The 12,333-nt window shown below is 38.2% G+C and overlaps 1 protein-coding gene across 2 annotated transcripts in view; it reads right to left on the bottom strand.

Moving 5' to 3' along the window:
• The window catches only part of GRIA4 (glutamate ionotropic receptor AMPA type subunit 4), a 228,106-nt gene that overhangs the window by 32,668 nt on the left and 183,105 nt on the right, over positions 1 to 12,333 (bottom strand). For both annotated transcript variants that reach the window (XM_085309044.1, XM_085309043.1), the window contains exon 13: positions 11,225 to 11,472. In XM_085309044.1, coding sequence (XP_085165170.1) covers positions 11,225 to 11,472 — 248 coding nt within the window. The remainder of the gene's footprint in view (positions 1 to 11,224; positions 11,473 to 12,333) is intronic.

Genomic DNA, 12,333 nt, shown 5'->3' with positions numbered 1-12,333 from the left:
ATTAGACCATTGTTTAAGAAACCATTAGTTGAAGTTGTCTTGTCTCCAAAACAGTCTCCTTGATCAAAGACACTGAGGAGACTATCGTGGGGTTAATTTTGAGTCACACAGCTCCATGGATTTCAAGTAATAATACAAACACCTGAAACAGGAAAGGACTTTACATATTCACAGCACTGTAAACATTAGATTATTAATCTTCACTAAACCCCCCTGAGCTTGATGGACAATTGTCCTTACTCTCAATTTGCAGAGGTGAAATTAAAGCCTGAAGGTGAACAGACTACCTTCAAGACACCCAGGAAATCAGAGGCAGGATCATAACTGAGCTCATCAGTATGAYATGACTTGTAGCCTTGCACTCAGTTAACCACACTACATCGCTTCTCAGAAATCTTTGGGCCTTTTTAGGCAACTGTTCAGTCTGGCTGTAGAATTTAGTCTTCTGGCCTCCCTAGAAGGGTCACTTACTTCCTACTGTTAGGCTAAGTTTAAACATCCATGACAATTCTTTCAATTCAGTTTTAAATGTGAGTTATTCCTGATTTTTCAACATGCCCTCCAAAAGTGAGAGTCAACCTGAGTGGTCTACCTCGTACAATCAGAAAACTCTCCCCCCCTTTGACCCATTGTTAGGGGTTCCACAAAGGCCCACAACRTCAATCATTCAGCAAAATATAAGGGTGCTTGGGAAGTTAAGGTTCTGTGCCCTTGGAAAGCAGAGATACAAAGCCCTGCCACTCCTTTCATTAAATTCAGGTACCCTATTCTCTTTTGCATTCCCAGCATGAGATTGAGATTTAGGTGAGAGCGAGCTGATTGACATTTGATTCAGAGAAATCATAACTGAAGTGAGGTGGTTAGGAACAATTTTTTTTGCATGTTGAGGAGAAGATCTAGGAAGGAAACTTAAACATCCAACTCTGTGAGCTCCTTCCATTTTCCAAATATTGCTGGTGTTCCAAGGGATTGAGATGCCCTTTTCACCTCTATCATTGACACAGTGGGATCACAGGATAATTCAGGTTGGAAGGGATCTCAGGAGGCCTCTGGTCCAACCTCCTGCTCACACAGGCATCAGCTCTGAGGTTARACCAGGTTGCTCAGGGCTTAATCCAGTCAGCTATTGAAAAATCTTCAAGGATGGAGACTGTAAATCTCTCTAGGCAACTTGTGCCACTGCCTCACTGTCCTCATGGGGAAAAGGCTTCTCCTTACATCTAGCACGAACCTAGTTTCTACTTATGCTTGTTGTCCCTTGTCCTCTCCTTGAACTACTGTGAAGACCCTGGCTTTGTCTCTTTCATGTCTTCCCTGGAGGCACTGAGTAGCTGCTGTCAGGTGCCCCTGAAGCCGTCTCTGCTCCAGGCCCCCACAGCCTCTCCTCTCAGGGCAAATGCCTTAGCTCCCAACCATCTTCATGGCCCTCCACTGAAATAGCTGGTTTATTGCCTCTTTTCTTAAATTACTCCTAATTTAATAGGAGTGAAGGACAAGAGRGGGATTAGGGGAACATAGTATTCTAGATGTGGYCTAAATATTTGGAATTATTTTATTTGATGCCATAATATCTTCTCTTGTGACCCATGAACTGGATGATCTAAATGCACTCTAACTGCAAATTATCTTGAAAAATTGCCCATTGTCCGAAAGTGAGACAGAAAACAGCAGCCTGTTTATTTATCTGTGACAGGAAYTTATCTTAAGTCCTCAGGAAACTGTGATGGCTTTCTGCTTGCTTTCAGCTACACTTTCATAGCCTGAGTTCACAGTAATCAACTCTGTACAACCAGAACTAATYGTCAAGTGTTCATGAAAATTTAAAAGAAAAACACCTCATTAGCAGGCAAGGTCAAAATATAATTAAAATACTAACATTTACTGATAAAAATCTGAGGCGATGGGTCTCACACAGTGCAGATAAACTAAAGGTAGCTTTATCCCACAGCGTTGCACACAGAAGAACATAATCTTTTAATTGTTACCAATAAAGAACTAACCATTAGCCTACATCCTGGCTTTTATACTGGTTTATGCTCAATGCAGTAAAAAAAAACAWTTTCAAACTTCAAATTCAAAAATATTGGCTGAAAATGTAAAAAAACCAAGAATATGGAGAATTGTCTGTAGGAGAATATGAAGAATTTTTGTATTTCATAAAAATATAAAGAATGTTGGCAACTAGAATTATGATGATTTGACTTATTCACAAAAAGTTGAGATACTCTGTAGGAAGCAACTCCCAGATTTCCAGTTGGGTCCACCGAGTATTTTCTGTAGACTTAGAGCTTTACGATCCAAAATACATCTGAATCATGCAAATGACACAGCATAAAATATTATAAAAAGAATTTCCACACTTCTATGTACAAAATCAGGTGCCTAAATCCAYACCAAGGGCGCTAAAGGTCTCATTTTAAATCTAAGAGCCTCACTCAAGACACACATGGTTGCAAATTTTGGCTTTGCTAAATTGAAACACAGAAGCAGTAGATGGGAATGAACCTAACGGGTAATTATGTACACAGAATGCCTATTACRGAGATAACAGATGGGCTGCCAGATGTTCAGACCGCTCCCACCTGCCGACCTCGCCTGTCCCTGGTGCTAGGAATAAAGCATGCAAGAGAGCTGGTTCTTCCTTCACACAGATGTTAAACAGGAGCAAAATCCATTTTCTGCTTTGATTAAATTCTTACTCAGGGACTTAACTGGCAGTGGAGGAAGAAAGGAAGAAAGGAAGAAAACTGGGGRTAAGACTTCTATCTATAAAAATATAGAGACTTGAGAAAAAAAATGACACCTGAGAAAAAAAAGTTTTGAAACTAACTCTGAACATACATAATGTATACTAGTTTAAAGAATTAACTATTGACAAGTCATCATTTTATCACATGAACTTTTAAACTCATATTTTTTAGCTGGAGGCATATATGGCCATTTTTATCTGGAACTTGGGAATTTTATGAACATTTTGCTGATGCACAGAAACAGCCTCATTTTACAAGCATCATGCCAAGGCACAGAGTAGCTTAAATAATGTGTTAAAACAGCACAGGAAGCTGGTGACTAAGCTGGATGTCAATACAGGCTTTCTGAATCTTGTTTTGTGCTTTTTTATTGGAGTATCTTTTCACTCTGCGTTACGGATATTCATTCCCTCCATAAAATGTGACACAGCACACTTACTTTTCATTGACCAGTATCTTAGACTAGTGTGCTGAGCACCTTTTTTTGAGCTTTTGAGTTGGAGCTTCTCACAAGAAGCAAAGCTGTATAGAAAAGACAAAATGGTCCTTTTTTTGGTCTTTCAGGAGTCTATCTAGTACTTACTGTCATTTGAAAGTGGGTAGTTCTGCAACTATCATAAAATTTTAATGGCAAACTGCTTTTAAGGTGCTATTTGTTTCTCAAATGTCAAATACACAGGGAGGTATTGTTACAAGCTGCTGAGATGCCTTTCAGTGGCCTGCTCTCTTTCTACAGTCTACATACAATTTGCCTGGACAATTAYTATCTTAGTGGGATAGGTCTTTTACTTAGTGGGAACTTTACCACCGGCTTCAAAGGGTAACTGGCTTGTGCCCTTAATAAATACATATTCTGAAGCCTAGCAATTTCCTGGGAATTTACACCTRAACAGCCAGAGAGTTGTAATGAAAAGAAAAGAGAAATAATAACTAGCTGCATTGTTAAAATATAATAGGCTGCATCTTGCCCTCTGCTAAGCTGCTTTACAGGGGATTGTGGAAATGGCAGGGAAAAGGGCAGAGGAAATTTGTTCTGAGAAGCAGAGTCTGTTCTTCAGAGCATCTATAGATTGGAAACAATGATAACACTTATGTGTCCCACTGGGATACTATGGGGGTTAACGGTTCTCAAGCACCTTGGGAAACTTTTGTGAAAGTCAATGACAAGTGCGTACAGCAGTAGAATCTGTATTTTTGAGAGATTCTGTTCTTCACTGACAGCTGTAGGGAAGTGCATTGATGATGTTTACATACTTGTCTCTTTTCACCTGACACAGGACTGAACAGCCTGACAACTTTCATTTGTTCAGATTTAAGAGGCTGAAGCTCCCACTCTGCTTGCATTTGATAGACTGGAGAAAATAAGCTTGTTATAACTCTTGTTCTGACACTGACAGCTATGGATGACCAAAACAGTGTTTCTATAATGCAGCACAGAAGTTCTACCTTTAGTAATCACCACACATCAAAAGGACAATCATCATGTATAAATATCTCCTAAAAAAATAAAACAAAGAAAAACATATTACTACACTGCTCTGTTAAGCCAGTGACAAAGCTGAAGGGATAGAATAGTATTATCACCTCTTGTACTGAGATCCACAGCTAATTTAAAAATATCTATTGCCATTGCAACATCTGGATATAAAATACCATTCTAGGCAATAGTTTTATTGCCGTTTCCAGAACACACATCACTGCACTCTTTACTACAGCTTACTCTGTCCTCCTTACTCACGCCTGCTTCAGAGCCCCTTGTTTCACAATTAGTCCTATTAAAATCCTTGGGACCTTCCCTGCAATACAGTACAGAACAACATGAGCAGAAGTGTGAGACTGTAATTTTTTGTGACTAAACTGTGAGCTGGGCTTTTAAGAGCAGCTTTGTCTGGAGTCAATGGCATTGCACGCCATTCACAGCACAGGAAAACAGAAAACACAACACAATCAGTTCCTGCGGTGTCTAGGTCTCTTCTGCAGATCACAGAGAACTTTGTTCAAGTATGAACTCCCCCTGAAGTCGGAGGGAAAAGATTCCTGGAAGTGGCAATGGAGAAACGGGCTCTGTTGGGCAAGGTAGAATATGGATGGCTCTTTGGAGTACTTCAAAGATATATTAATGATTGTTTGCTAGAACAGAGAAAGTGCATTGAGTGCAGCAGCATGGAGATTAATGAGGAATTTCCTAGTGGAAAGAGTTTCTCGTTTGGAAAGAGTAAAGGTCAAACTCAGTAATTTCACTTTTCGCATACATTTTTATCATCAAGCCTCCATTATCCCACCAGCTGCCTCTATATCTTCTCTACATTAAACATAAATAACATCAGTTTCTAGTACCTTCAGTTCAATAAAATCATTGTCTCTCTGAAGAACAGCTGGGTAATGTTGATTATGGGCAAAACTAAGGATTCTAGTAGGACAAGAGAAATATTTGTAAGGAATTGAACTTGCTTCCTCTGTATCACAAGGAAATTTCACTCATGAGCAAATTCTAGTTTTGTAATGATAAATGGATTTCCTCAGTACAAAAAGTTGGAAAAACATTAGTGAAAGAAGTTATCTTGCTGGTCAGCTCCAATAATTTTTCCTAGTTTGCACATTATTCAGTGGGAATCTGCTACTACTATACCCATTTTTTTTTGTGCACACCAAACCAATTTTTATGGAAATCATATGAAACTAAAGAATGCAAGAAGTTTCAGTGTAAATATTTTTATCTATCCTCAGAGATGAATATRGTGTAATGACTCTGATTCACTTCTCATGAACTTGGTGTGAATCATCAGTTCATTGATCTATAAAATGAAGGTAAAAATGGAGACTGGTACCACCTCAACATCATACATTAAATTAACAACAAACAGCTTTGACAGTGAATGACGATCTGCAAATTCCTCCTACAATCAGCTCCTTATACTCCAGTCTCTGAAAACATGAAGGACAGAACTTGACAGAAATTTCAATGATCTCATTACAAGAAATTATACTGTCAGATTTACTCTTATTTTCCCAAGCTTCTTTCAGGTCAATGAGAAACAGATCCAAAACAAATAATAAGGAATATCCAATACTATGTAAGGTCTGCCAACATTTTGGGTTGGTGTCCAGGTGCCACCAAAATAAGTTTGCCCCCAATGCTACATTTCTAACCAAAGGACCATACTGGAGATACACTTGAAAAGCATTGTCAGCGGCGGTATGCACTGAAACTAAGCAATGCAAGGATGGCAATTTTAAAGAAGCACTTCAAGAAAACTCATTTCACAGTTGATCTAGAAGACGTACTAAAATCACTAAGATCAGGATGATAGATTATAATGTCCTCCCTTTCCTTCCTGAGAGTCTCTTCATAACAGATTTTTACCTTATTTACTCATAAACTCACAAATTAACAAGGTAAAGATACTTCCATAATAGAGCCTTCATCACTAGGATAAATTTTTTTACGTATTGCATGCTTATAATCAAACAAGCAAATCCATTCCAAGCACTCTCAAAGACACTCTTCCTTTGCAAGAGATGGAAACTAAAAGCCATAGCTTCATTGATGTTGTACTTTTCACTTCACACCAATTGCTAAATTGATCAGGAAAGTACATTCACATCACGTGCTTAACTGATGCACTTCAGAGGTTTCCCACCACATGTTAATACAATCAAAGAAYAGGTAAAGAACTGGCGCTTTAGCAGATGTAAAGAGTCACTATGTCACCAGTTCATATCACCAGTTGCCACACTGCAAAGAAGAATGTGCTATCACCAGGTAGCCCCTTTATTCTTCTTTTCCAGAACATACACATTTCTGTCTAAAGCCAAACTAGAGTTATTTCTTTACTATCACCACCACACACACACACACAAAAAAGCTTTGTATAATGAAATGTAAAATCATAGATTCATATATATAAACATTAACTGTAATTGCATTAGTGGGAACTTAATGTAGCTCTGGATTGCATCAGATTGGTTCCAGTCCATCACCAGTCTCTAAAATACATCAGCATACCTATTCACAACAGTGTATTAGTCAGCTAGCTCTAATCCTGCCACTCTTATCCGGCAGGACTCAAAGTGTCTCACCAGATGCTCATGACTTGACCAGCTTCCACTCATTCACACTGCATGCTAGTCTGTTGGACAGGCTAGCCCAGCGCCTTTATTTAAAACAGTCACAGAAACAATAATGACAACTCCTGATTTTTTAGCTTAATTGCCATTCATTCCTTGCATCAAGCACCTTCAAGACACAAAGTATGAAAAGCTTTCAGGGTACTTTCAAGGAAATATTGCCTCTACTTTCTCATTATCTCTTAGAGTGGAGAACTCTTTTCATGTTCATCACTATTCAAACCTGTTTATGATGCCTACATATCTAAAACAGAAAAGCACAGACATGCAAGGCATAGGATCTGAATAGCACAAGGTCTCCAGGTACTGCCCTCTAGAAACACAGATTACTGCAAGCAACAAGGCAGACAAGCCAGTGGCACTCCAAACCGGCCAGAAGTCTGGCAACAAGAACGTCTTCTAATGATACCGTGTTTACAAAGACAGGTCTTGCTAAGAAGACAAGCAGCACTCTCTTAACCACCTTTGAAAATACCACCTTAAGAAGAAGAAAACTCGTTATTTTACATTGATTACTACACAGGAGTTTTGGACAGATACCTACCGTGGTAGGAAGAGGAAGCAGTAGGGACACCTGGGAAGTACCATGAGAGAAAATTGATTTTGTTTTGATGGCAGTCTTTGCCCTTAATCTCACATTCCTTTTCAAATATATCAGTCTTTTACCACCTTATATATAAATGAATATCACTGAAAAGGAAGGAAGGAAGGAGACATGAATGATGTGTGACATGGTACTGCCCGGTGGGCATAAAAGAAACACACATCAGGCATTTCCCATTCTCTTCCATCCAGTGATATGCATGAAGCCTAACACTCCACCAGCACCGAGAACAGTTCATGAAAATTAGCCAATAGCTACTGGTTGAACACTGCAGGAGTGTGGCGTGGAGCCCACTAAGGAAGCGTTTCAAACTGAAATCCGCTATCCTGCTCATGTATTGGGTCATGAGCAGCAGAGAGACCAGTCCRTCGATCGCTCTGACAGGTGGATTTCATCTTCATGAGTGAAGTGATGGAAACGTGTGCTGAAATGAATGTGACTCCAGTAATGCGATGGTAGGGAACCATCGCCAGTCTTATACTACACACACAAGTCTGATTAGGTACTGTGGGAGATTAATGCACTTTCTCTCAGTGTTATATGTGTGAAAATATATAGTCTGGTTTTCCATGTACTTACATCGATTTTATGCAACTGTTACTACATTTTTAGCACAGCAACTCCTTATTTACATTAATCATTGAAAGCAAGGGGAGGATAAAGACCAAAATATCTCAAGTGAAATAGGTGTTCAAAGAGCATAGGGAATAATTTGCTATGAATAATTCAATAGAAAAAAATGATATTTTTTCCCTAGTCTTGAATAGCCCAAGACAGAATGTGAAAGTGTAGCATATATATATTACTTACAATTATTTGTGAACTACATCAAGTAATTTGTGGTCTACACATAACTCAAATAGGAAATTATGATTATTAAATAAAATATAGAATTTACAACTCCCATAGCAAATTATGTCTTTTGACTAATTTATGTAATGAACTTAGCTAGTTTGTCCTTCATGAATTTCAAACTGCATGTTCAATATTTGCAATTATCTGTATAGGGAGCAGTTACATAAGTCATTTGACTAGTAACAGAAACACCACCATGTGAGATTCAATCAAACTAGAACATTTTACAATTTAAAACAATTCAGAAAATACTGAAGCATGCAGTTAAAAAATACATCTGCATAGGGAATTAATATTAGCCAATAATCACCTGGGTCTGATACAAAGTTGTCTTTTGTGTTCAAAAGCACATGGGAAGCTTTTCTCCTCTATCTCCTCTATCTCTCCACTAGCAACATTATATAGAGGAGGTGATATGTATGTGAAGTGATGCTTGTTCTTTAATTTTGTCCATAACATTAAGTGAATCACTTAATGTTTTTAATGGATGAGCAGCACTGATGTGTTGCTGGAGGTTTTGTCAGTGGAGCTGGAGAGGAAATGGGGTGCAATGGATCTGATTCGGCAGGAGAACAAGCAGCTTAGCACATGAGAGAAAGGCTCAGGAAAGGCATGGACATTGGCAGCCAGTCGAGACAGCTTGAAAGAAGATTTTATCCGATTTTTGTGTTGGGTAGGATTCCCCCTAAGTCTCTTTTCTAAACATGTTCCAAGATGTGAAAAATAAGTGCTTTAGAACATCCTAATAAAAGTTGCTATTGCCCAATTAGACCAAATGATGACCTCCTGAAACATACGGGAGCTTGGACTTTAGCTTGGATGGAGCTGGGATTTTACACTTCATCTTTAAAATCATGGCTATGTTCTTCCTCTCTTTTCTTATGACATTATCTTTCGAGGCCCTCTTCTTTTGCACCTAACTGCCTTATGTCTCCATCCCATTCCTCCTAGATTTTTTTATCTACCCAACTGAACAAGCCTGAAATAAACCCAAATTCAATACAAACCAACTTCCACTGGCTAATAATGCTCATTTATAACAGGTTGTCTCTTTTTGTTAGTGCTAGATACTGCACTGAAAAGAGTGACATGGACTAAAGAGCACCATAAAGCATGCTTAGAGCAAATGGCCCACTGCTAGGATATATATGACAGCAGCTAAGATGATTCCTAAAAAGTTTGCCCAGGCTTTGGCAAAGTAGAGCATGACAACAATGGGCTTTTCTTTGCTATCTGAGTTGCAGGAAAAGCAGCTCTACTCATAACTGCAGGGCTGCCTACCACTTCTAGGTTTTCTGAAACACAGAAGGAGATAGCAATATATCAGAAATACAAAACGGCAAATAAGTGGTTGTGTGCTCTGACAATATACCCAGATAAGAAGCCTGCCTTTCTTATCATATGCTGCCTTCTACCTTAACAACATCATGAGTTTTGGACATATTTTTTCCTTACAATTAATATTTTTATTGTTGTCATTTTCCCTCCCTTGTCCCCTTTCTTCTATTTATCACTTTATTCTGTGGCAAAGGCAACAGTTTTTTATATCTGAACAGTASTGAATGTTAAGGACGAAAAATTCATATTCAGTCACTGAAATAACTGGCCTGATTTCCCCCTGCAAATACTAATCTTTTTTCTGATGCAGATGGAAATGAGCCTGATGATCCTTACTGATTCACATCAGTGTGTAGTACAGCTAAAGCTATTAAGGTTTGTGGCAGTATGTGCAGGTTGAAYGTGTGAGTTAAGAGTGAGTCTAGTTATCTGCACACTGGCAGTGACATTTTCTCTGTAGTCATGGAATTAGGCAGGTACCTCTGTAGCTATTTTCTGCACAGAACTATATCTCCATTTGCACTTCCAATCCCTCCCTTCAACCCACCTCATTTTCTTTGTGAATCTATTTTGTCAGAGCCTCTTGTGACTCGTTGCTGTGAGCACATGGGTGAAATTCAAGCAGAAGTGGGGTGCTGGTTYCTCACCATGCCATTGCCCCTCCACCCATGCTCGCATGCACCCTGTCGCTGTGAGACTCCAAGGGCTACACTTCCTCAATCCAGAAGTTGCTCCTTTGCTTTAAAGAAAATTGGCAAGTCTACCAGAGGAAAAGCAAATTTTGTTTGCCTTAAAATTTAAAGGCAATGCAATGGTAAATATTGCCAATTTTAATACAGGAGTAGTACATTTGCATCTGTTTCCCTGACAATTTGGATAAAAAGCAGGTGATGTTCTGTTTGTGAATCAAACAGAATCAGTCTCCTACTTGACTGAATGAGTTTGATATCATGTTAACAAAATACTAGTGAGTTTGAAGGCAGTACTGAAATGCATAATGCTAGAAACACAAACTTTCTTTTCCTTTCTAAATAAGAAGGTGCTTTAATAAAAATGCATAATGAAGTTGCTTTAATGAAGGGATAGTTGTCTAAGTGTTGACATTAAAAAAAAAAAAGATGTTACAAGCAGCTTCTTATTCAGAAATTAGCAGCCAAGACCAATAAGCAAAATATAAAATGTAGGCATATTATTGATGCAGATACTGATGCAGATAATGTAGGCATAATACTGGTCTATAGGGTTGAATCTGGTGAAAAAGCTGATGAAATTGAACAACTGATATTACTTCCATTGAAGCTGACTTTGAGTAGCTAGTGTTCAACCAGTTTGGTTTTTATATGGCCTTGAAAGGTATGCCAACTAGAGCTGTTAAATCCATATTGCAATCAGAAACTATTACCTTTSTTGATCAAAAAAAAATGAAATGGAAGAAAAGAAAAATAACATACCATGTTCACACACAAAACAAAAAGAACTATATCAGGGACATCAGGGAAGGTGGAATACTATAACAACACATGTTATATTGTTATACTATTCCACCCACCTTAATGGAGAACCCTTCGGTGTGGCTACGCCATAGCCTTTCGAATCCAGATTTCCTCCCACTTTCATGGTGTCACATGGCTTTCGTTGCTCAATGTATTCGTTCATGGTGGACTCCAGCAGGAAGGCAAACTTGCCCTTGGATTTGCGGACACGAGCTACTCCCTCTGCAGTAGTCCTAGTGAACACTGATGGTTCTGCTGATTTCATGTAGGTCCACATCTTTTCATACACTGCTATTTTTGATCTCTGGAGAAAATTAAAAAGAAGTTAGATACAACRAAAGAATATTGCAACATTTCAGAATGGCACTGTTCAAAATAAAATCCATCATACTTATTTTTTCAAGAAACTGGAGTGGAGAAAATCTTACTTGGATAATGATTTTCTTTGAATTCCTTTGTTATTTTAAAAGAAATAAGAAATAACTGTATTAATACTATAAAATCATGCATCACTTTCAGACACAGTTGGCCTCTAGGAGCCATAACAAAAGAACTGCAAAGCTATGGTCTAAATTTATTGTTATATAAAAGCAGTTCACACAGCCCAAGTGTTATAAAGTAGATTTTAGGGAATTATATAACAAAYAGGTATCCCTAATAAACATGTATATGGGAAACAGAAAAAATAAAATAGCCTCTCATAAATACAGAGCTAAATCCTGAACTATTTCTCAGCTTTAATGCCCACTTCCTACACCATCAAAACCACACTAGCTGAAAGATTTTTGCTTTTGTAATTCACTCATTTTACTTTCAGAAAGGCTGCACAACATTTCAAGACACAGTTCACAGTAAAGGATGTAAACAGCAATTTGGACCAAATATGCCATTAAAAGAAGCAAATGCTCTAAGTTTTTGTCTTAAAGAAGTGTTATATAAGTTTTTAGGACTCCCATTTCAGCTGAACTTATTTTGAAGACTCTGATCCTGCAAGTAATTGAGCAAGAAATGTGCTTGCTCAAAGAATATACAAGAATTCATGGCTTAGAGTGCATTAGTTGGAAATTTTCCTGGCTGGAAATATTTAGTGTAATCACAAATATGTTTTCATAGGAAGGAAGAGAGGAAGGAAAATGAACATGGAAACTACAGTGGTGAAACTGCT

The sequence above is a fragment of the Rhea americana genome, unplaced genomic scaffold (genome assembly GCF_003343005.1).
Source record: "Rhea americana isolate MKP2758 unplaced genomic scaffold, rheAme1 scaffold_29, whole genome shotgun sequence".
NCBI lineage: Eukaryota > Metazoa > Chordata > Aves > Rheiformes > Rheidae > Rhea > Rhea americana.
The sequence above is the reverse complement of the archived record's forward strand: the minus strand, read 5'-3'. Positions and strand labels throughout refer to the sequence as shown.